This window comes from Castanea sativa, chromosome 6 (assembly GCF_040712315.1).
Source record: "Castanea sativa cultivar Marrone di Chiusa Pesio chromosome 6, ASM4071231v1".
In the NCBI taxonomy this organism is placed as follows: Eukaryota; Viridiplantae; Streptophyta; class Magnoliopsida; order Fagales; family Fagaceae; genus Castanea; species Castanea sativa.
Window position 1 is genome coordinate 29171512 of NC_134018.1, and position 23623 is coordinate 29195134.

The following is a 23623-nucleotide window of genomic DNA, read 5'->3' on the forward strand; positions in this document are numbered from 1 at the left end:
TGAAGAATTACTTTGTGCAGATATATACAAAAGAAAGCCGTATTCTTTTTTTTTTCTTTGAAGGAAGCGAGAAAAAAAAAATATATATATATATATATATATATATATATATATACACACGCATACATACATATATGTTTGGTTTGTATTATATTACATATTAATTAACATTAAAAGAGAGCATTTTTTGTTGTTATTTGACGACTTTTTTACACTGGTGGGTCACGATTAACAGGGCCATCATTTCATTGACATGGAACTTTGTTTCATTTTCTTTGTAATGAAAGGGAACATTAACTTTTCTAAAAGAAAATTTTATTCAACTTTGGCTCTCTCACACAACATATTTTCCTTGTGGTGTCTGTCTCTTTGAATATTGGTTTGATCTTATCCTAAAAATTCTAATCTGCAGGTTCAATTTTGCAGGCCTTTTGTCTTGAGCAACTTTACTCTTGTATGATCTTTCATCTCCGGTTAGCCATCACATGGTCATCATGGAGTCAGATTTTGAGACACAAGGTAACAAAACGAAGAGGATCAAGATAGAAGAAGAATCAACAAACAGAATGGAAACTCTGCCTCGGGATATCATCCTCAACATTCTTTCAGGGCTTCCCATATCATCTTTGGTGCAATTCAGGTGTGTGTGCCGATCTTGGCGCTTGTTAGGACAAGATCCTGATCTAGTCAATATGCATAGCTCACGTATGGCTGAGAGCAACCCAACATGTCTCATCTTTCACTGTGATTATCCCATCAAAAACCAGCTTTACTTTGTTGAGTTCCCTTCTTCCAATGGAAAGGTGAAAAAATTTCAAGTCCCTTTTTGTTCTGCAATGCCTGAGTTTGATGTGGTAGGCACATGTGATGGTTTACTATGCTTATCTGATTCATTATTTAATGATGCACTATACATATATAACCCTTTCACCAGGAATTGCAAAGAGCTGCCTAAGTCCATGCATAATTTGAACCAAGAGGTGGTATATGGATTTGGGTTTCATCCCAAAACTAAGGAATACAAAGTGGTTAAGATAGTGTATATTAAGAATTCAAATAAAGGTTCAGCGGTTCAGGTATTCACTCTGGGAAGCTCAACCTGGAGAAGTTTGGAAAAGGTAAATTACCATCTTGTTAATTGGCCATCACAACAAGTGTGTGTTAATGGAAGACTTCATTGGGTGACTTGGCCAGGAAGATACACTAGAATACGCAGTATCATCTCATTCGACTTAGCAGACGAGAAATTCCGAGAGGTTCCAAGTCCTGATGGCAATGGTTTAAGCAGGTGTAATTATCACTTGGTGGTTCTAGGGGGTTGTCTTTCTGCTGCAGTTTATTGTCATTATGGGAAATTGGACATATGGGTAATGGAAAAGTATGGTGTGAAGGAATCTTGGATCAAGAAATTCAACTTAGGAAACTATGTGCCTAAGGGATTCCAAAGGGAAATGGAGATCTCCTACAAGATTTCAAGGTTTGCTTCAAAAGGAAGATTTGTTCGAGTTGTAGGCCTTACCAAGGATGGGGAGTTCTTGCTGGAGTACAGAAGCAGGGCTCTGGTTTCCTATGATCCAAAAACTACAAAAGCTAAAGACCTTGTTTTTCCTGGAATGCCAAAGTGGTATCGAACAATTGTTCATGTGGGTAGCCTCAACTGGATTGATGCCTTCACTCATGGGTGATGCGCCAAAATGGCAAAGTGGATGGATGCTTCTTTCCCTGTGAGTTTGCTTCTTACTGAAATCAAGCATATGTTTTTCTGTTCAATTGCATAGTTTGCATTTCCATTACCAATGCCTCCAAGTTATGTAATTTTGAACATCTGAATGTTACATTATATGCTCTTTGATTGTAAAACTTAGTCATAGATGTGAGCTCTCCAATAAAATGCGGTGAAATCTGTTATATTACTGGAAATTGAAATGTTCTCCTTGCTTTTTTGAAGACTGAACATAAACTACGTCCACCCCCTAACCCAAAGAAAAAGCATTAGACTAGAAGTGGTGATAAAGTTTTGATCTTCATTCTCTGTGAATGATCTCATTTATGTCTTAAAATGAAAACCATTGTTAATGTGAAGAAGAAATTAAAAAAAAAAAAAAAATCATATCAAGTGCTGTGGAAACAAGATTAATGGCTTTTGTATCACTGTTATGAACTCTTCTAAGCATAGGTTTGGACTCTCTATTCTAATCATAGAAAAATCCTTTGTCCCACTGTTAGTGTTGTACTTTATGCTTCACCAATCGCAGTTTGTCACACATTCCTTTTTTACCCTTATAAATTAATCAAATTTTAAAAAGAAAAAAAAATCACACATGACATAGTCACATAGTACAGTTGGTGGAGAAAAAAAAAGGAATACTAAAAGAGCAACAGAGGATTTTTAGTCATTCCAGTCTATTATAATTACCAGGCTCAAAGACCACTCTCAATCATTTTTGTCACTCTCTTTTGGCCTTTGCCAGTGCTGCAAGCTTCAGAATCAGGCTATTTAAAATAAACCTAGCTAAGTATCAGCGTATTCTTTCTTTCAGCTTTAGTTAAAAACTATTTTTAAAAAAAATTTGGTTTTATTCCCACACCCATTACCCTGTTTATAAGTCTCTAACTTTTGTGTTGTTCTTGGCTTCTTTTCACACCCAGTTTTTGCCTGCTAAAATTTGGTGAAGTTACTTTACAGGTTCCCTAACCTGTCCCTATCTTGAGATGTTTATTTAATGCAATTGAGGTCTTCATCTTATCTGCCAATTAGAAAGTGCAGCACATAACTTTAGACTAGTATTTTGAAAGCAACACCACCAATGAAGGAATTGAAAACCAAAGCTCAATGTTTAATTAAATAAGGTTCTAGACTTCTAGTTGTTGGCACAAGCTTGTTTAAAGTTTAAGTAGGGAGAATATACCCTTATGTTTCTAATGAGTACCCATTTGGAAATTGCTCCTGTATTTTTTATTCCTTCTTTGTCTGCTTATATTCTGAATTCAAGGTAGTAGGTTTATCGGTCCACACAAGCACAAACACTCATGTATCAAACCATAGAAACTAAAAGAAAACAAAATAAATGAAGAATATATATTTCATTTATAGCCTATGCTAAGATTTCATCTCCATTTTTTTTAAGTTAGATAAGATAGTAGGTTTATCGTTTAATGATAATTGTTCTTTATCATTAGGGGCAAAATATTAATTGGTTTTTACTTTTTAGTGTAGGCAAGTCAAACCTAAATCTCTTATTCAGGAGATGAGATTTTGCAATTGAGCTAATGAAACCCAATATTTCATCTCCTTTTATAATACATCTCTATATTATTAAATTTTCAAATTTTGAAATCAACTATAAAAGGAATGAATTGATGTTGCAAGAAAATTTTGTGGTTACTTTCTTAGAGGGCTCCAAGATGTTGATTGATTAGAATCAAATTTGATATTAGGGAAGTGATTGCTCGAATTATTTGTGGTTACTTCCGTAGAAGATAGTAATAGTGGTTGACTAGGATTAGACTAATAAGGGCAATTGATTAGGATAAAATTTGATATCATAGAATTTGTTATGAAAATTTATAGACATAACTTTTTTTTATATACAAAATAGAAATTGTACTCTAGAATAATCTAAGTATACATATATGTGAAGCTTTTGACCCCAGCATTAACCCCCCACACCCCACAAGCACTTATTCTTGTAGAGTAACCATCGCACTAATAGATTGTGGTGGTCATTTTTTTTCTTCTAAATAGTGATAATGATTGATTAGATTCAGACCTAATTCCTTGAATTCCATCAATTCCTTGATTTCTGCTTACAAAAACAAGCACCTTAACATGAAACATCCCACCAAAAAAAAAAAAGTGTCCCTTAGATATATTACATGTGGAGAAAAATAAGCACCCAAGTTTTACTGCTTTTCCACTAAACAATCGCAGCATCAAACAGGCTAATTAATGAGTCAGAATAGAGTCTAATTCTTATCCCAAAAGATTTGCAATCCAAAAAGGTTTCAAAAAATAAATAAATATTTACCCATTGTTAATGCTAAGTTCTTTTTTAATATAAGATAGAATTTCTACACTAGTCTAATCTAAGTGTATATATATGTGAGCTGCTTTCTAGAGACTTGAACCCCAGCCTTTACCTTCACACCCCACAAACATTTATACTTGTGAAGTGACTATTGCACTAAGAATGCGCGGGGGTTAATGCTAAGTTCTTAAATAGCCTATCTTTTTCCACTCCATTGTTTCCAGAAATAGAGGCTTAGCAGAGAAGCAAGAGGGGCTTTCTTATTTCTTAACCTCCTATGGTTAGTTATAAGTGAAAATCACCATCATGGAGTATCCCCCACAAGAAATCTCTCTACACATCTTCTCAAGACTACCCCTAGGCTCTCTCTTCCATTGCAGGCGTGTGTGCAGAGCCTGGCGCAGTTTGGTGCAACACCCTTCTCTCCTAATTTCCTTGCACTCAGCCCGTCATGATTCTCACACTAAACCCTCTCTCATCTTTCTCTCAACCAAACTATACTATTTCGAACTCGTTCATAACCATGATGCCGGAGATGAACTAAAACTATCTGAGAACATAAAAAACAATCCCTTCAAATCCAAGATCAATGTTCCTGTCAAATTTGTCAATGATGTTATCTCATGCAATGGTTTGCTGTTCTTATACACTAACAATGTTGTTCCATCTCCTTCCAATTTCTTGTCACGTTTCCTTCCTCACAAATGGCTCAATCCTTCCAACCATCATTCTCACCACGAACAAATCTTCATTTATAATCCTTTGACAGGATAATACAATATATTGCTTGATCGTCTGCTTCCCAAGCATCATTACTCGGCTTACGGGTCTGGATTTCATTCAATAACCAATGAATACAAGGTGTGTACTCTAGATCAACATTGATAATGATCAACATATTGAGGTGTGTACTCTAGGCACTAACAATTGGAGGATCAAGAAAACTCGTCCTTACTACATGCATAGATCAACAAAAGTTTCGGTTAATGGAGCTCTTCATTGGGTAGCCAAATCTCAACGGCCTCAAAAGGCCGGATTGCATCCCATAGTTTCACTTGACCTGTTAGATGAAAAAATCTATATTGTTCCAAGTCCAGATTGTAGTCTTGATTTTGAATGTTATTCTGAATTGATGGTGCTAGGAGGTAGTCTTTGCATTGTTAATTATGTCCACATTGACTGTGCGCATATATGGGCGATGAAAGATTATGGTGGAAAGAGAAAATAGGTAAAAGAATACATCATTGTATCTACCAGCCCGAACATTAGGGGTCCATTTTCGCCTTTATGCCTTCTGAGAAATGGCAGGATTTTGTTTCAGACTGGTTGGGGTAAATTGGTTTGTTATATATAGTACGCAAGAGGTGCACTCATCACCAAATTAAAAGGATTGACAGTGGATTTCAAGTGGTGGCTCATGTTGGAAACCTGAATGCAGTCATGGGGGAGAAAGCTATTGAAAATTGAAGGGAAATAAAATCAATTTATAGTTACATAGAAATAAGAAAACTATAGCTCAATCTTACCTGACTTTCTATAAGATGTAGTTCAACTTATTGATGATTCTATTATGCATATTGGACTAGTTAGAGTAGTATTGACAAAGCTTCCCCGAGGTACCCTACAATTCTCTTTTTTTTTTTTTCTTTTTTGTTGAAGTGGTCTGTAATGAATGATATGATGACAGTAAGTGTTAATTGTGTCCATTATTTACGATCAACCACTTGAAAAATTATGAAATTTGTTGTAAAAAAATTTGTCTTCTGTTTGGATAATTGGTTATTGCATTGGCAAAAATATTTATAAGCTATTCATACAGGACCATGGAGTGAAGAAGTTTTGGACAAAAGAATACAAAGTAGCAGCTCCTCAGCGTGAGAATGTCACTGCAGAGAGGACCTTCACATTCTACATCTTGAAAAACAACTATACTTTTCTGGAACATAATACTGAAAGTGCATATTACTGTTGATTCAGAATCGTACTTACATTAAATTACATATAATGTTTATGTGCTACTCTGTACGGAAAATTTAAAAAATTTATTCCCTGATTAGACAGTTCCTCAATAAGGTTTAAGTGCCGGCTTTGATCATTTCAGATTCCTCATTTCAGATTACATTTTTAGATGAACCTTTTTAGATGCACCGTACTGGGCATTTTGAAGTTTCATGTTTACAATATTTTAAGCAATGAAGCTATTTCAAGTTGTTGAATGGTAGGTATCACTATAATTTAGACTCTGTGTAACCTGAATCCGATTCACTTGTCATGAAATTTTGCAAGTAGAAAAAATATACAAAAATAATATAATTCAATAGTAGATTTGTCAAAATTCACCTTCATTAAAAATATATTGAATACAATATTACTTAAAATTGAACTTGTGTTATATATATATATATATATATTTGACAATTGATCCAATATAAATATAGTTAGGCAAAAATACTATTTTGATCCCTATATTTTGGGATTACTATCAATTTGGTCCCTACATTTTAGTAGCAGTTAATTCGTCCCTATTGTTTTCGACTTGCCATCAATTTGGTCCCTGCTGTGAACTTATTAACACACCTCAAAATGTAAGGCCAAATTGACAGTGACCTCCTAAGCAAAATCTGTGAAGCAATGATGATTTGTAGGAATCCAACAGCTTTTTTTTTTTTTTTTTTTTTTTCATGATGTGTTGGATCTATTATTTGATACTCAATGACCAAAAGACATGGTTCTCATTAACCGACTTTAAGGGTGAGCAGGGACCCGACCCATCGTGGTTTGGGCAGGTCTAAGTATGTTCGAGTTGAGTTTCGGGTCTTAAATTTGAGTTATTATTGATTTTGGGTGCTTATTAAGCTATTGCTTGACCCAAAATTTATAAATAAAACCATGTTTCAAGTCTTTCTCGCTCATTCAGTCCTCTCAAGCCTTTCCTCACTCATGACCCTTAAGGCCTCAAGCTCTCTGAATCTCACTTAAGCCACTCTCTCAAGTCTCAATCTCACTCAATTCTCTCTACAAATGCTATGGGTAGAAAAGTTTTTGCTAAGATGATAATATTGGATGAGTTTCCATTTATAATGATGCGGAAGCCTATAGAAGCACACACGATGCTCTATTTGATGGACAGAATCTAAACTGTTAGTTTTTGGGTAGTAAACCTTGAATCTACAAGGGGTTCCTTAAATCCACAAGGTGATAATGTCTTGGAATCCACTAAAGAGAAATAAACAAAGTCTGTATTTTTATAATCTGAAAATTGAATTGCCTTTGAAGGCTACAATGCGTTTAAATAGTAAAAACAAAACTTAGGGCAACTATAAACTCTAAGGCAGCTACGAAAGCATATAAAACCCTAATTTGACTAAACAACATTAAAAACACCTAAAAAGAAGGAAATAAATCATCTAACCCTAAAATAACAAAAATTACATAATAATACTAAAAATAAGTAATTATAAAATTTGAATATTTAACTGTGTCCTACATTAGACCCTTCCACTTGAAACAAACTCATCTGCAAATTCATCTTTGAAATTTGAAATCTTCCACTCCAAATAAACAAATACTTCGAATGCTTGAGCCCCTTGAGCCCCTTGATCTTCTTTCCATACTTGCAACTCATCAATGGAATAAAAAAAATCAACTTGAATTTCTTTTTCCTTAGTCTTCATGTGATTGCAGAGATTTACCAAATAAGAACTAACAATTGAATCAAATCTATCAACCCCAATAAAATCAATAAATTTTGGTGTATTGCTTACCACCAAAATAAAAAGGATCTCAAGATTGACAATCGTATGATTTGATTTTATTGAGATCCTTGAAACTTTTATCTTTAATTTCTTCTTCAATTGTCTCTACCATCCCAGCTTCAAGATCTTTCTCTATAATAGGTTTTTCAATAATCTCCTCCACAATCTTAACTTTAGATTATTCTTCTATAACCATGTCTTCATTAGGTTCTTCAAAATTCTCTATAGTTTCTTCTTTGACTTCTACATATTCTTCAAGAAAAGTTTTTTTTTTTTTTAACATGCAATTTCTCCCTAATTGGTGGAATATATGGCTCTTCAAAATAATTCAATTATGAACTTCTTGGCCAATAATAATCTTGTATAGTATACGACAAAATTTCTTTAGAATCCAAAGGATAAAATTTGATAGCAAGCATCCTTTTCATTCTTATCCATGAACGAATTTTGTCTTAACCTTGTCAGATTCTATCAGATTGTACATGTTCCCACCAACATAAGGCATAATTACTATGTTCATACAAAGCAAGTCCAACTTTTCTCTCATAGTCAAATAAATCCTCTAGATCAAGTAACCAATCAAGAAAATCTTCTTCTAAAATATAACCATTAAACTTGCAATTCTCTTATAAGGCCCATATGATATTTGCTTACCAATAAGTTACCTATGAGTTACGTCTTTGTTGCAGTTATCCCTATTGTTTCCATTTTTCAATGGCATCATCCTAGCATAGATATTTGTGAATTCTTGTTATACGTCACGTGGTACTCGCTAAGTTATTTGCCGTTGTTGTGGTGGTGGTTACAGTCTAGTCAAGACTCTGATACCAACTGATGCAGGAATGCGGAAGCGTCAAGAAGTAGAACACGTCTACTTCTAGAAAATAAGAAACAAAACACGTTGCTTCTGAAAATAACCTTGAAATCCATGAGGGTTCCTTGAATCCATAAGGAGAAATAGTCTATAATCCACCAGAAAATAGAAAGAAAAAATTATGAATTTTATTGATTGAATAATTGTTCAAAAACGTGTATAGACTTAAAGGGCCTATTTAAGGACTCCGTAAAACTTGACAGACAAGAAAATATATTCTAAAATAACTCCTAATTGATACTTAACCATAACAGGAACCAAATTTAACCTAAAAAACACCTAAAAACAAGGAAATAAATCACCTAAACCTAAAATAACATTTTTTCACATAATAATACCTAAATTTAAATAATTACAAAAATTAAATTGTAGATTGTGTCCTACATCAATTTAGGTTTGTAGAGAATCAAGGTTTCATAAGGTTTTGTAACGACTTACAACCTAATTGTAATATCCCATCTCACTTTATGGTAGCTAAAGATGTGAGTCGGATTTACTTTGAGGAGAATGATAAGTTGAGAAATGCCTTGAAAAGTCATAGGCTTTGCCTTGCAACTAAAACATGGACTTCAACGCAAAATTTTAATTATGTGTGTTCTACTTGTCATTTTATAAAGGACGATTGGAAGCTACATAAAAGAATTTTGAATTTTTTTTTATTGTTGATAACCATAGGGGAAAAACCATTGGTAGAATAGTTGAATCTTGTTTAGGAGAGTTGGATATTGAGGTGAGCTTCACCTTGACAGTGGATAATGCTACTTCAAATGACAAATCAATTAGCTACTTGAAAGATACTACTGACATAAGGAAAGGCACCGTCTTGAGGAATGAATTTGTACACGTGAAGTGTTGAGCTCATAATTGTTGGAAAACTGATTTTGCATCTCATGCAAAACACGCAATGGAAGCAACACAATGATCTACCTCATTCACGAGAGATAACATATAACCTTAAATTCTAGAACAAAGAAGTGAAAGCGTACCTTGATGCAGTAAAATTAAAAAGACAATACTTGAGAAGACCTTCAATCTTCATCCCAATTCCACATAATGTCCAAGATGAGTGATCTCTCAATCAGTTTTTAAGTACGCTGATTTTCCTTTTGGAAAAGTGTATTCAAAAAGATGTTGCAGAGAGAAATTGTTTTCTCTTCTTTTAATCATGCGTACATAATTAACTACCTTGGTAGTTACTCTATTTAATAACTCTTATTAAATAAATAACTGATTATCTAATTGAGTTAGCCTTTTGGGCCAGCCCAATTGGGCTTGAGTATGTGGGTTAGGATGAGACCAAATGGACAAATAAGGCTCTAGCTTCAATGGACCTCGGGCTTATCTGTCAACTATTGACAAGCCTAAAGTTACCATTAATCATATCAAGTACCACTATGAAAATATAATTGCACTCTAAGCCTTATTAATAAATTATATCTCAACACTCTAATATGATATCATTTGACCCCTCCATGAATTATCCATAGTAAACAAAATCATAATTAAATTGTCACTTTGTAAAAAAACTATTTTATTCATTGAATACCCAGTTTAACCTTTTAATTATTCATATTTATAAAATCTAATTTCATTAAATATAAAATTTAGTAACTATTTACTAAAGTGACCAGCCCTGAATAACCAGTTCCCATTAAACTTATCTCAAGGGGATATTTTGTATCTCTATAGAAAGAGATTATAAATTCTATCTTGAGAATATGTGTCCCTTCAACACTATGTGCGGTTACCCAACATATTGAGATTTTGACCGTTAAATTAGATCTCACTCATGATATATCAAAGTAACCTACATTTCATAATCGAGTTCACTATCCTCTCAAGATTAAGAATCTATGAAATTAGAAGTCGTGAGATTTATTCTTCATGTGATAGTTATTAATTAAATAATTAATCTCACAGCAGTCTAGTTCAATATGTTTTACACACTTAAGACACATTGTTGATGCCCATTTTTGACAAAAATGCCCAATGGCTGAAGAAGCCTAACAATATGAAGAAGATGAGGAGAGAAAATAGTAAAGTAAAGTTCAGTAGGCCAAAATGGCAGGAATAATAGTCAACATGCTCACAAAAATAATAAGTGGCCAAGAAAAAGCAAATGGGCTGAGGAATCCCAAGGAATGAAATTGTAAACCCATGAGAATAATAAGAGATGGAGAAAAGGTAAAATGGGCTGGGGAAGCCCAAAAAATGAATTAGTAAATTCATAGGGTTGGCATAAAGGCCAATAAGCCCGAAAGGTAATAAGAGGTAAGGATGTGGTAATTGGGCCAGGAAAGCCCAAATGAATCAATAAAAGCCCATGGGAGTAAAAGAGGTAAAGAAGAAAAAAAAATGGGCCGAGGAAGCCTGGGGAATGAAACAGTCTGAGGAAGCCCAAGAAATGAAATAAGCCAAGGAAGCCCAAGGAATGGAATGTCCTTGCCAGTAAAGCCCAAAAGAAGAAAGAATGTAAGATATGGACTGGCAAGAGCTCCAACATGTAATCTTAGAGGTAACAACGAAGTAAAAAGATAAGTGATATCATAGTAGGAGCATTGCAATAGCATGGCATGATCACCAACCAACCTACAAACATGGAAAAGAAGAGGACATGGCTAGGTAGGAAGGAGAGAGCTCACACTTAAGAAATGCCCAATCCAACGAAGAGATGGAATGTAGAGAATGAAAGCCCAAAGGCCCGTGTATCTTTCATGCCGCAAGAGTTAAATAGATACCAGAACATACACCAGAATTAGACAAACGAGAAGGCAATGGCAAATGCATGAAGGCCAGAAAGTTAATGAATTCAGACGAAAATGGAGCATGCACACAGGACTCAGGCACCACCTACCCATACCCAACCAATACAAGGGAAGTGGGCCACGAGTCAGAGGTATAAGAGGGTGTGGTCTAGCGGTGGGGAGAAGGGGGAAGCCTATTTTGGGGTTCCTAATCAAACTCTTTTGGGGAGAAATACCCTACTGGGATGACATCTCATCCAAAAAAAGTAAACACGAGCTAGAATCACTAGATGCATGCCGTAAAGGTAGGTAAGAGAGGTAAGAGACAAAACAAAAAACCATTCTTGTTTGGGAATGAGGCATGGTGCAGCCAACATAGTGTAATGGTAGTGGCTAGGTAGCCAACAGAGTAGTGGGCAGTCTTGGAAGGATGCCCATAATAAGCCAAAAGCAGTTAAAAGATAAAAATGGTAAATCCTGTCACGGTAAGTAGTATAAAAAAACCATAGTCGCAAACAATGAAAGGGGGGAGGAACAACGACAAAAGAAAAAGAGAGGCAGAAAGAAAGAAAAGAAAGTAGAGTAAACAAAGAAATAAAAAAGAAAGGAAAGGCACAAAAATCCCAAAGAAAGGAAGAAACATGAGTGCTAGGAAAAGAGGCATGCATTAATAGGCTACCCATTTCTCTCCCTCTCAATAGACCCACTCTTTGATAAGCTAAAAATTCAAGTTTAAGTCACCTAGGTCCTTTTACCAAAGTTTGTAATCTCTATGGTAGGAGTTCCCTCTGAGGTTGCCCAAATTGGACATCGGCTCCCTCTTTGGGCCTGTGTCTGTTGAAGAGCTAAACTCATTTCTTTGACAAAAGAATCTTTTCTTTTGTTTGATAAATGACTAACTCATTAAATGAATCTTTTCTTTTTGGTTGATAAATGACTAACTCGTTATCTTACTACTAAACTTTTTGCCGTAATTTTGTTATTTGTGATTGTATTGCTCTTTTCTCCCTTGCTGTGTTATTCATGTATTATTGTTATTAGTAGAAATGTTTTAGTTATCTTGCTTCATCATACTTCCTGCTGTAATATTTGTAGTAGTCGTTCCTGCCATGAACACGCAATACATTCAAGGCTCTCATCGGGGTGTGTCTATATAGGGATGGCTCAACTTGCGCACAAGCTGGCCTAAGGTATGTTTTAGTTAAGTCAGTCCCAACTCTCCTACCTCAGAATTACAGGTCATGGTATAACAAGAGAAATCAAGCCCAAAACATAAAAAAGACCCATCACCTTTAAATTGGCGACTTCACTGGAGAGTTGGGAAAAAGACAAGAAAAGTAGATAAAGCCCTTGTAAGTTATGCCCCTAAGATCAAAGACAACGCGAAACATAATTACTGTACCATCATAGGAAAAATCAAGGCCAACCACACCTTACCAGCCCAATCAAGCGGAAGCTATTAATGGAGCGGGAGCTAGGCCGTAGCAGCAGCAAAGAATTCCCACTGACAATACCAATTTCTTTATTAAGGTACTATAGTCTGTGCAACATTCTCAGGAGAATTTGATAGAAGAGATTTGCCAATTGAAGGTGGCCAAGACTAAAGAGAGAGAGGAAAAAGAAAAAAGAAAAAAAGAAGCAAACATGACCCAGAGCATGTGGCAGACAAGGAAGAAACCCCTGTGGGTGGTGGCCCACAAAAAGCAGAACAGTGTTTCATTACAATGGCCAAAGTCGCAACACTTTTAGAGCAGAAAAGGGCCAAGGCACCCAATGAGAGATTTTATGCATGAAGGCCTCCTTACCCGCTAAAGATACTTAGCAAGCCATACACCGAGAGATATGAACCGTGAACTTTTGCACAATACAATGGAATAAGGGGAAGTGTTGTTGAGCATGTGGATAATTTTATATACACCCTTAGTCCTTATGCAACAGACAAGGATTTGTGTCTTCGGGAGTTTTCAAAATCCCTATGTGACCAGGCGTACGCCTGGTACATTGGCTTGAAGCCAAGGTCGATCCCGACATGGGAAACATAATCATGGAGTACAAAGCTATCTTGGAGAACTTGGAAATTTCACAGTTCATGTAGCTACAGCAAAAAGCCAAAAAGACTACTCAATTAGTCAGGCCTAGTTCTGACAAGCCCAAGGAGTGGAGATCCACGCTAAAGGCTATGGCAGTATCCATTGATGAGAAAAAGAGGAAATCAAATGGAAAGGAGTACGTGAACCCCCCACCACTACCATGTACACCAAAGGAGCTAGATGTGCTACTGGAAAAATGGATTGTAGATAGGGTTTTCAAACCTAATCATGTTTCTAAAGAACCCACTATGGAAGAACGGACGGACCCACATTTCTACCGTTTACATAATTATGTGCACCATCCTACTGCAAAATGTTGGACACTCTACAGACTAGTGCACCGCAGAATCAGAGAGGGAACTCTTAAGTTGTCCCAGCCAGAACTGCAGAGAAACCCACTCTTGAACCACAAGGAAAAAGGAGGAGTAGTCGTTATTTGTAAAGATTGGAGAGAGGATGAAGAAGAAAGGCCGGCTTTGCCTGCCACAACCATTACCACCTTGCAAAAAAGTTCTAGGTTCAAGAACTTGTTTGTTCAGTTGGAACTTACAACCAATGAACAAAGAATTGTCATGGAGGCTTTGGTAAGTATTGCCTCAGGAGCGGGACTAGAATGTCTCGTGGCGGAAACCAGAGCTAACAAAGTACCCTTATAAGACACCAACGAGATTACTTTCAGTGATGAAGACATGGAAGTTGGATACTCAGACCACAGGAGGCCACTCTACTTGGCAGCCTCCATAAACCAAATCGCCATTAAGAGAGCCCTGGTTGATACGGGCTCTTCAGTGAATCTCATCCCACTTAGTACATTGCAAGAAACAGGAATTTTAGAAAACAAGATTTAGGGATGTCCAATGGAAGTAACGGAGTTCGGGGGAAAAGGTGAGTATACCGCGGGCCACATTTAGTTATGGCTGAAAGTGAGACCAATAGCCTCCTTAGCTCGTTTTCATGTGGTGAAAACATAAGTTTCATATCATATATTATGAAGAAGACCATGGTTGCACAAGCACTATCTAGTTCTGTCTACTTATCATTAGTGTTCGAAGGGAAGATTGAATGGAAGGATGATACAGATAGCAGCAAACGCATCACCATTCAAGCAAGCAGAAACCCACCTAGTAGAAACCATGTTCTACGATGAATGGGCGCCGTCTAGTGAAAGTTCGGTGTCCAAACTGCAAGGTACCTTTGTCCTCAAATGGAAGGACGTCCAAAATGACCTAGAGCCTAACTTGAAAGAGTTGCTAATGTGGAAGAAGAAAAGGAAAGAAGTGCCCACTTTGGAGTTAAGTGGTATGCCACGACATGTCAGAATCCAAATAACTGACGGCCTGATAGTTTACAAGTTATGAAGGTGCGCAGGAACCACTTGCAGTACGTGAGGGGGCTCCAGACGAGGGTCATAGCATAAAGGCTTAGTGTGCTATATGGCCTAGGAAAGTTCAGAGGAAGAAAGCAACACGAAAATTGAAAGAGAGGTTGCAGCAGAAAAAGACGCTCAAGTGATAGCAGAAGAAAAGGTAGAGGAGATTGACTTGGGCATGGACCCATAAAAGACAATACCAATTTCCATAAGTTCAAAGTTGTCAAAGAAAGAAAAGTCAGAATTGATCTTGCTGTTGAAGGAGTTCAGAGATGTATTTGCATGGGACTATAGCAAAGTTCTTGGGCTAGACCAAAGGTTGGTGGTACACATGCTCAATGTACATCCCGAGGCTAGGTCGGTGGCTCAATCTGCCAGAGTGTTTCACACCAAAATAGAAGAGCAGATAGTGAAAGAAGTGCAAATGTTGCTGACAGCTGGCTTTATCAAACCCATTCAACACCCACAATGGTTGTCCAACATTGTATCAGTAAAGAAGAAAAAGGGGCAGATACGATGCTATGTTGATTTTAGAAATCTTAACCAAGTTTGCCCCGAAAATGAATCCCTGTTACCCAACATGGACCTATTGATAGACTCCGCCGCAAGAAATGCCATGTTTTCCTTAATGGACGAGTTTAGTGGGTACAACCAAATTCAAATGGCGCCAAAGGATGTAAAGAAAACTACTTTCAAGATGCCCATATGTAATTTCTACTACACTGTGATGCCCTTTGGGCTAAAAAATGTAGGTTGGGAGGTTAACATTACACTTACACCATTGCCTAGACTCTATGTGAGTCACCAAGTAACTCCACAGTAGCGTGGTCGTTCTCAATGTAAAAACACACTCCATCCATCATTAACAAGTTTAACCTGTAGTACCATGAATTAAAAACCTTCGTAGGGAGCAAGGCATATACACCAAGGTGAGGTGCCTAATCACACTACTATAAACCAACAATGGAGGTCGTGAGACTCAACCCTTGAATCTCTCTCCCACTAGAAATTTTAAAACAAGTGGACTTTCTTGAAATCATTGTGATATTATCACAATTTTAACCCTACACATCAAATGTGTTTAATTGTTTAAATTCGATGTGATCTAACTAAGTCACGTCACAATAGTGTAACAAACATTCACGTAATCACAAAGACGTTTAATCATGTAATCCGTGAAGTAAATACGTTCCACATGGAATGCAAGGCTTATTTGTCAACTCCAATGGGCCTTAGGTTTATTTGTCAACTCTTGACAAGCTCAAAGTTACCATTAATTATATAACAAGTACCACTATGAAAATATAATTGCACTCTAGGTCTGATTAATATAATATCATTTTCACCCCTCCATGAAATATCCATAGTGAACAAAGTCATAATTAAACTATCACTTTTGTAAACAACTATTTTATTCCTTGAATCCCCAGTTTTATCTTTTAGTTATTCATATTTATGAAATCTAATTTCATCAAATATAAACTTTAGTAACTCTTCACTAAAGTGGCCGGCCCTAAATATTTAGTTCCTATTAAACTTATCTCAAGGGGATATTTTGTGTCTCTATAGAAAGAGATTATGGATTCTATCTTGAGAATATGTGTTCCCTCAACACTACATGAAGTTACCCAACATACTAAGGTTTTGACCATTAAATTAGGTCTCACTCCTGATATATCAAAGTAACCTATATTTCATAATCAAATTCACTATCCCCTCAGGATTGGGAGTCTATGAAATTAGAAGTCATGAGATTTATTATTCAGGTAACAATTGTTAATTAAATAATTAATCTCACAATGATCCAGTTCAATATGTCTTACACACTTAAGACACATCAACACATCAACTAGAAGTCTCCACTGCCGTGGTCAAGACAAACCAACTGCGAACTATATTTTAAGTTTACAAGGAACTTGTGATTTATATCTTCTATAACTAAATCACATACAATGCATTTCAAGGACTATGATAATGTCCTATTATTTCATTTACAAATAATCTCATATAATTAAACAATTTAATTATTTATAACATGCCAATAAATTGGATTTTAGGGCATAAAGCCTAACAATAATAAGTCAATTGATAGGGTGCGTCATGCGGTTAGATATGTGAAAGCTTATCCAAATAGATTACAAACCATCAAGAAGTGTGTGGAGAAAGTGAAAATAGAATCAAAGGCTATTCTATGTTTACTTGTGGCCAATAGATGAAACTCTACCTATAAAATGTTAGAAAGTGCTGAAAATTTTGAACATACATTCAAGCAGATGGAATATGGACATCCTAATTATATTCCCCACTTTTAGGATGGGGACTATGATAGGAGACCCCCAAATAAGGATGAAAGGGGGATACTTGTAGAAGATTTGTGAAGCTTTTCAAACTTTTTTATAATGTCACAAAGAGGTTTTTGGGTTCCTGGTATGTGACATCAAATGCTTTCTTTGATGAGATATATATATGATTAAAAGGAAGATAAATCTATTTTTTAGTAGTGAGAATTATTTTTTTACTCAAGTATTGGGGGTCAGGAGACAATTCATCGAAGAATTGAAATGTCCTTTTGTATGTTGCTGTAGTGCTTAATCCTTAAAAGAATTTGGATTATTTGCAATATTGTTTATCAAATTTGTATTGGGAGAATGTTGTAAGTCTATCACTACACTTGTAAAAGTTGTATTTAAATGCTTTTATGATCATTATAATTCAAATCATCCATCATATGTGCCTATACAAAGTGCAAGTGAGACATCAAATATTGAAGAAGATAATGATGATGATCCAGATAGATTTATGGCCTCTCAATACAGGGGCTTAGGCAAGGCAAACAATCTATTGGGTGTATAGATGAGGTTGAAAAATACTTGATGGAGAATTGTGAAGGTGAAAACGACAAAACCTTTGGTATACTAGTTTGGTGAAAGTATAGTACTAATAAGTATAGTATATTATCTCAATTGTCACGAGATGTTTTGGTTGAACCTGTTTCTACAATGGCTTTTGAGTCAACATTTATTATGGGAGGATGTATACTAGACCCATTCCGTAGTTCACTTGCCCCTAAGATGACACAATCTCTCATATGTGCACAAAATTGGTTTCAATCTTTAGTGCAAATTTCACTTATGTTGAGCTATTTGAGGATTATGGAAAAGGTAATGTTCTTAAAATTAATAACTTGTGCATTAACTAAAATTTAATATATCTTTTGTATTAAATATATCTTGTCAATGCATTAAATGAAATTTAATATATATTGTTATTCTAAAATGTTTTGAAGGTTTTTTGGATGTGAAGTTAGCTTCACCTTCCGTAGCATCACCTTCACCATCACTGTCACTGATCTTGACTGATTTGCCTACATACATTTGTGAGTTTTGCTTCTTTGATTTTGTTCCTAAATATCCATTTTACTAGACTACATTATACTTTTATAAGTTGAGAGAAACAATTTGAACACCTTATCCGAAAATATTTGCAGTATACTTGAATTCTACATTGATGGGTTTTCTTCTTTGATTTTTGTTGTTCTTGATCTTTCATATTTTATATATTTGTCACAGTGCTGATACTAGACTCTTTGTGGTCGAACCATTCTCCAAATGAACCTATCCTCCGAGTATTAACAGGATATATTAATTATGTTTACATGGTTATAAATATATGTAGTTAACAGAGTTTGTACTTTGTTTTCTTTTATTTTAGCCAAAACCTTGGCAAATTAACAACCATGATGAATGGAGAAAATTTCAAAGATATTATGTGCGCTATAGATGTCAATATAGGAGAGTTGGAAAGTTGTCAATTGTATCTTTCCAAGTAACTGATATGAAAAAACAAACTACTATTCCTAGTTTTTTTTTGTTTTTTTTATTTTATTTTTATATTATTATACAAATACTTCATATATGCATTTTCCTAGCACCTATTGCACGATTGATGTGCCTTTCCCTGATGAGAAGGTCAGTTAAGTATGTCTAATTTAAGGAATAAATCTAGGTTCTATTTAAAAATAAACAAATATTAAAGAAAATCCCAAAAAGAGGCCCAAAACAAAATGGGAGGGAGGAAATTTTTAATAATAATAATAATATCTTAAAAATATTTCCGACCCAAGACCTGATAAACCGACCCATTTGTAGACTTGAACTTTTGAGTTGGGTCAGGTTTCAGCTAGGCAAATCTAATTTCTATCGGGTTAGATTGCAGGTCACTGTGAACCTGACCTGACCTAATATCACTCATACTTGCAAGTGGTGGGAGGGTGCCTATCTGTGATTTTTTTTTTTTTTTTTTTTGAAAGCAAACTTAAACTTCATTCATTCATGAATAGAAAGAGAATCCAAATACAGTGCCTCTAATACTGGAGGACGTGACTCTTCCAACCATAAAATATCCTCATCTACCATCCTAGCATAACGAGCTAAAGAGTGTGCAACTTAATTTGCATTCCAGTGAACACAACTTATCTCCCCATGCCTGAGTCCTCTTAACAACCACTGAACATCCTCATAGACATTACCTAGGCGAGACATATTACATTGTGGTGAGTGGATGGACCTCATTACTATTGTGTTGTCACCCTTAATCACCAAGTCAGAAAAACCAGCTTCAACTGCAAAATCTAAAGCTTTCCTACACGCCAATACCTCCGCCTCCTTACTGTCTGTTATTGCAGGACCCTTAGACGAAAGCGCTACCATGACCTAACCTTTATCATTCCAGATCACCACCCCAACTCTAGAAGCTGTGATATCTGCAAAGCGCTACCATCAGGGGCCTACCACGAATTCATCAACCCAAACGTCATTGGCTCTGGAACTACCAAGTGGGATTGTGTTGCATTAACTTCTTTGATGTAGTCCCTAGCTCTTACATTAAGACTAGAAGGTTCCTTTAAATTACTGCCACGCAAGAGTGAATTCTGTTGATTCGATATCAACTAGCATTGGACCCTAAAAAATTCAAGATCATCCATGGAGAGCTTGGTCCTGCAATAATCTCCACCTTTGTTTTGCCAACATGGCTAGATTGAAACTCCTTATATCCCTAAAACCCATTCCACCTACCTTCTTGGGCAACGTCAATGAATCTGAACTCTTCCTGTGAATCTTCTTTTAGTCTCCACATTGACCTCAGCAAAACCTAGCACACATAGTATTAAGCTCATTGCAAAGCTTTCATCGGCAATTGGAATACTCCCATTGTGTATGTGGGAATTGATTGAGCCACTACCTTTCTTAATACCTCATTCCCAGCTCTAGATAGCAGTCTCCCTTTACACCCCTGTATTTTATTTTATTTTTCCCAAACCCTTTCCTTAAGATTTGGACCTGCCAATCAGCGTGGGCAAACCCAGGTAAGATTCAAATTTCTTCACTCTTGCACTCCCAAAGCATTTTTAACCAATCCCGTTGTGCACCTGTAGTATTGCCACTAAAGAAAACAGAGGACTTGTCCAGATTGATACATTGCCTAGAAGCCGTGGCTTAGACTTGGAGGATATCAGTGATGACCTGTACTTAATCTTGCTTAGCTTGGCAGAACAAGAGTGAGTCATCTGCAAATAGCAGATTTGATATGCTAGGTGTTGTCCGGCAAATAGAAACTCCATGAAGTTATCCCTCCTCTTTTGCTTTTGCTAGCAAAGACATGAACCCCTCTGCACATAAAAGAAACAAATAAGGGGATAGAAGGTCTCCTTGATGAAGCCTTATAGATGGCAGAATATTACCATATGCTTTCCCATTAATATAGATAGAGAAAGAGGAAGTGGTGACACAACTCATAATACGATCAGTCCACACTTTAGGAAAACCCAACTTGTTCATCATGCCCTTAAGAAAGGTCCACTCTACCTGGTTTTAAGCTTTACTAATATCCAACTTCAATGCAAGAGCACCTTTTTAACTTTTCTTTCTACAATGCATAGCATGAAGGGTCTCATAGGCCACAAGTACATTGTCAATGATAAGGCGGAACAAAAGCACTTTGGGTGGGCAAAATCAACTAGGGTAGAATTAGCTTCAATCTATTAGCCAAAACTTTTGAAATTATTTTATAAATAAATTACATAAGCTAATGGATTTATAATATGATTCTCTCTAGAGATTTAATTTTTGGGACAAAGAGTATAATTAATTTCAGGTACCATATTACCAATATTTAGAAAATCCAGAACAGCTACAGTTATAGCATTACCCACAATATGCCAAAGAAATTTATAGAAAAGGGCATTCATACCGTCAGGTCCAAGAACCTTTGTTGGTCCCATTTGGAACAACACTACTTTAACTTCTTTAGAATTGAATTCATTGGACAACACTTCTTGCATCTCTAGGGTAAATCTATTAGAAACTGTATTTAGATATTCTTCCATATGATCAAGGGTACCTGACTTAAAAGTACTCTCAAATTACTTTATCGCCACCTCTGCCACACCTTCAATCTCCTCTACCCACTGTCCCTGCTAGTCTTGAATCTTTTGAATAAAATTCTTGTGCCTCCTTTGTGAAGCTTTTGAGTGACAAAACTTTGTATTCTTATCACCATGTTTTAACCAAGACAATCGAGAGTGTTGAGCCCAGTATATTTCTTGTTTAAGTAGGAGCTTATCCAGTTGCTTGCTGATAATAGATTAATTTTGCATATTCATATCATTATTAGAAAGCATTATCATATTTATTTTGATTTAATTCATGCATTTTATAGTTGGTTTTAGAATAATGCTAAATAATCAATTTTGTGCTTAATTGAATTTTAATGCGTGAATTTGTTTTTGTAAGATGATGAAATTAAATAAGTGAATTTGTGTATAGAAGAAATCTAATGGAATTTAATATTACAAGGGCCATGATGAATTCAAAGAAGGCCAACCCAATTAAATTCAAGTCCAATTGTAGCAAGGAATCAAAGGAAATTTGCACCAAATCTAAGTTAAATTCGGATTATGATTCCAGCTTGTGCACTTGTTAGTATTTGGAGCGTAACTTTCGGTTCAGATGTTCAATCAAGATGATTCAAGTTGGGTGGGAAAGCTAACTTAAAGGGCTACAACCTTTTAGTTTACCAAAAGTCATAATTCTGAAGTTAAATGGGCCAAAAATGTCGGTTAACTGGAACATAAAAACCTAGGATTTTCTCCAAATTGGAATTCAACTTGTAATAGGATTCCTTGACTTATTTAAAGGCTTTTTAGGGCAAAATTCAGAGGAGAGCTACTATAGAATATAATCTAGGTTTTCTTAAAGTTTCTTTACGGTTTTTAGAGTTTTATTTGTGTTATGACTTGCTAGAAGCCTTGCTAAGACAAGGGGTGAAATCCAACCGTTTATTGGTATGTTCTTAAAAATTACTTATTGATTTTAATACTTATGTTTTTATATTTTTGATTGTTTTACTCATTTACAAAAGTGTTTAGCTCTGTATAATCCTTTGATTTATTGTAGACTCTGAGCATGTTAAATGCTTAGTATTCCCTGCGAACTAATTCACTAGTTTTGTTTTTTCTAAAATCAATCAATTTAATGAAACTACCTTAGACAATTAATTCTTGAGATTTTATTGTTAAATCATCCGGCTAAGATCATCATTCATATGAATTTTAGTTGAGTTATAAAATAAATATTGTTAAGACTACCAATAGATGTGTTGTGTGTGGATGCCTAAACCTTAGCGCCTTTATATATTGTTATTTTCTCTCAATTTAAATTACCTTTACTAAACCATCAAAAATCTATTTAATTAAACTTTATTATTTTAGTTTTATTCTCTTGTGGTTTGCTAATCAATTCTTTTTTTCCTGTGGATTCGACCTCAGACTTTCCGAGTTATTATTTCATGACAATCCTACACTTGGGAGCATTATTTAAGCCATAGCACTTGCTTGCTCCTAAAAATTCACACTTTGCTCCTCAGTGGGCTCACTGGAATTGAGTCTCTCAACAAGCTTTTGTAGTTTTTTAAACTCAGCTATATTTGAACCCTAGCTATGTAGTTGTGCCCCACATCTCTCAATTCTATCTCTGACCGAAAGACCCTCCACCACTGGTGGTGTCTCATTCTTCCCCAACAACGACTTCACAATCTTCCCAAAGTAACCATGCCTCCTCAAACTTAAAGTCCCTTACCCCTCTACTTCTAAAACGCCTTTTAGTCCCTACCTACAACATTATTGGCAAGTGGTCCAAATCATAAGAGAGGAGATGAGTCATAGAGCTTACCGAAAATTTGTTTCTCCATTCCCAGTTTGCTACTGCACGGTCCAATCTCTATCTAATGTTCGATTCTCCTGGCCGCCTATTATTCCATGTGAATTGGTATCCCTACCAACCTATATCAACGAGATTGTAGGAATCCAAAGCCATCTGAAATTCCTCCATTTGTTTATACTGTGGTGGATACTTACTCTGCTTCTCCAATGAGTGAAGGATAGCATTAAAATCCCCAATGCAGCACCACGGGCCTTTCACAAAGGAAGCTAGTTGCTTTAAGAGTGCCCAAGATTTTTGTTTCTGACACGCTTCAGGCCATCTATAGAATCTTGTTAAGTACCACTAGAAGCCATCATCTTCCACCACCTTAGCTAGTACCTGGTTCTTAGTATAATTTATCACCTCCAAAAGCACTTCCAATTTCCAAATCAATGCTAAGCCTCCTCTAGAAATTGGGTTTTTAACAATTAACTTGTTTGGAAAAGGTAGTTCTCTGCAATTTTTCTCAAAACCATCTTTATCTAGTCTTATCTTCATCAAAAAA

General features: G+C 35.7%; 1 protein-coding gene across 1 annotated transcript; it reads left to right on the forward strand.

Moving 5' to 3' along the window:
• The first annotated feature begins 235 nt into the window (after nt 1–235).
• LOC142640537 (F-box protein At3g07870-like) lies at nt 236–6123 on the forward strand. The gene is made up of 2 exons (XM_075814671.1): nt 236–1724; nt 5848–6123. The coding sequence occupies exon 1, from the start codon at nt 486–488 to the stop codon at nt 1683–1685; it is 1200 nt and encodes a 399-aa protein (XP_075670786.1). The 5' UTR covers nt 236–485; the 3' UTR covers nt 1686–1724; nt 5848–6123.
• Nucleotides 6124–23623: the final 17500 nt, after the last annotated feature.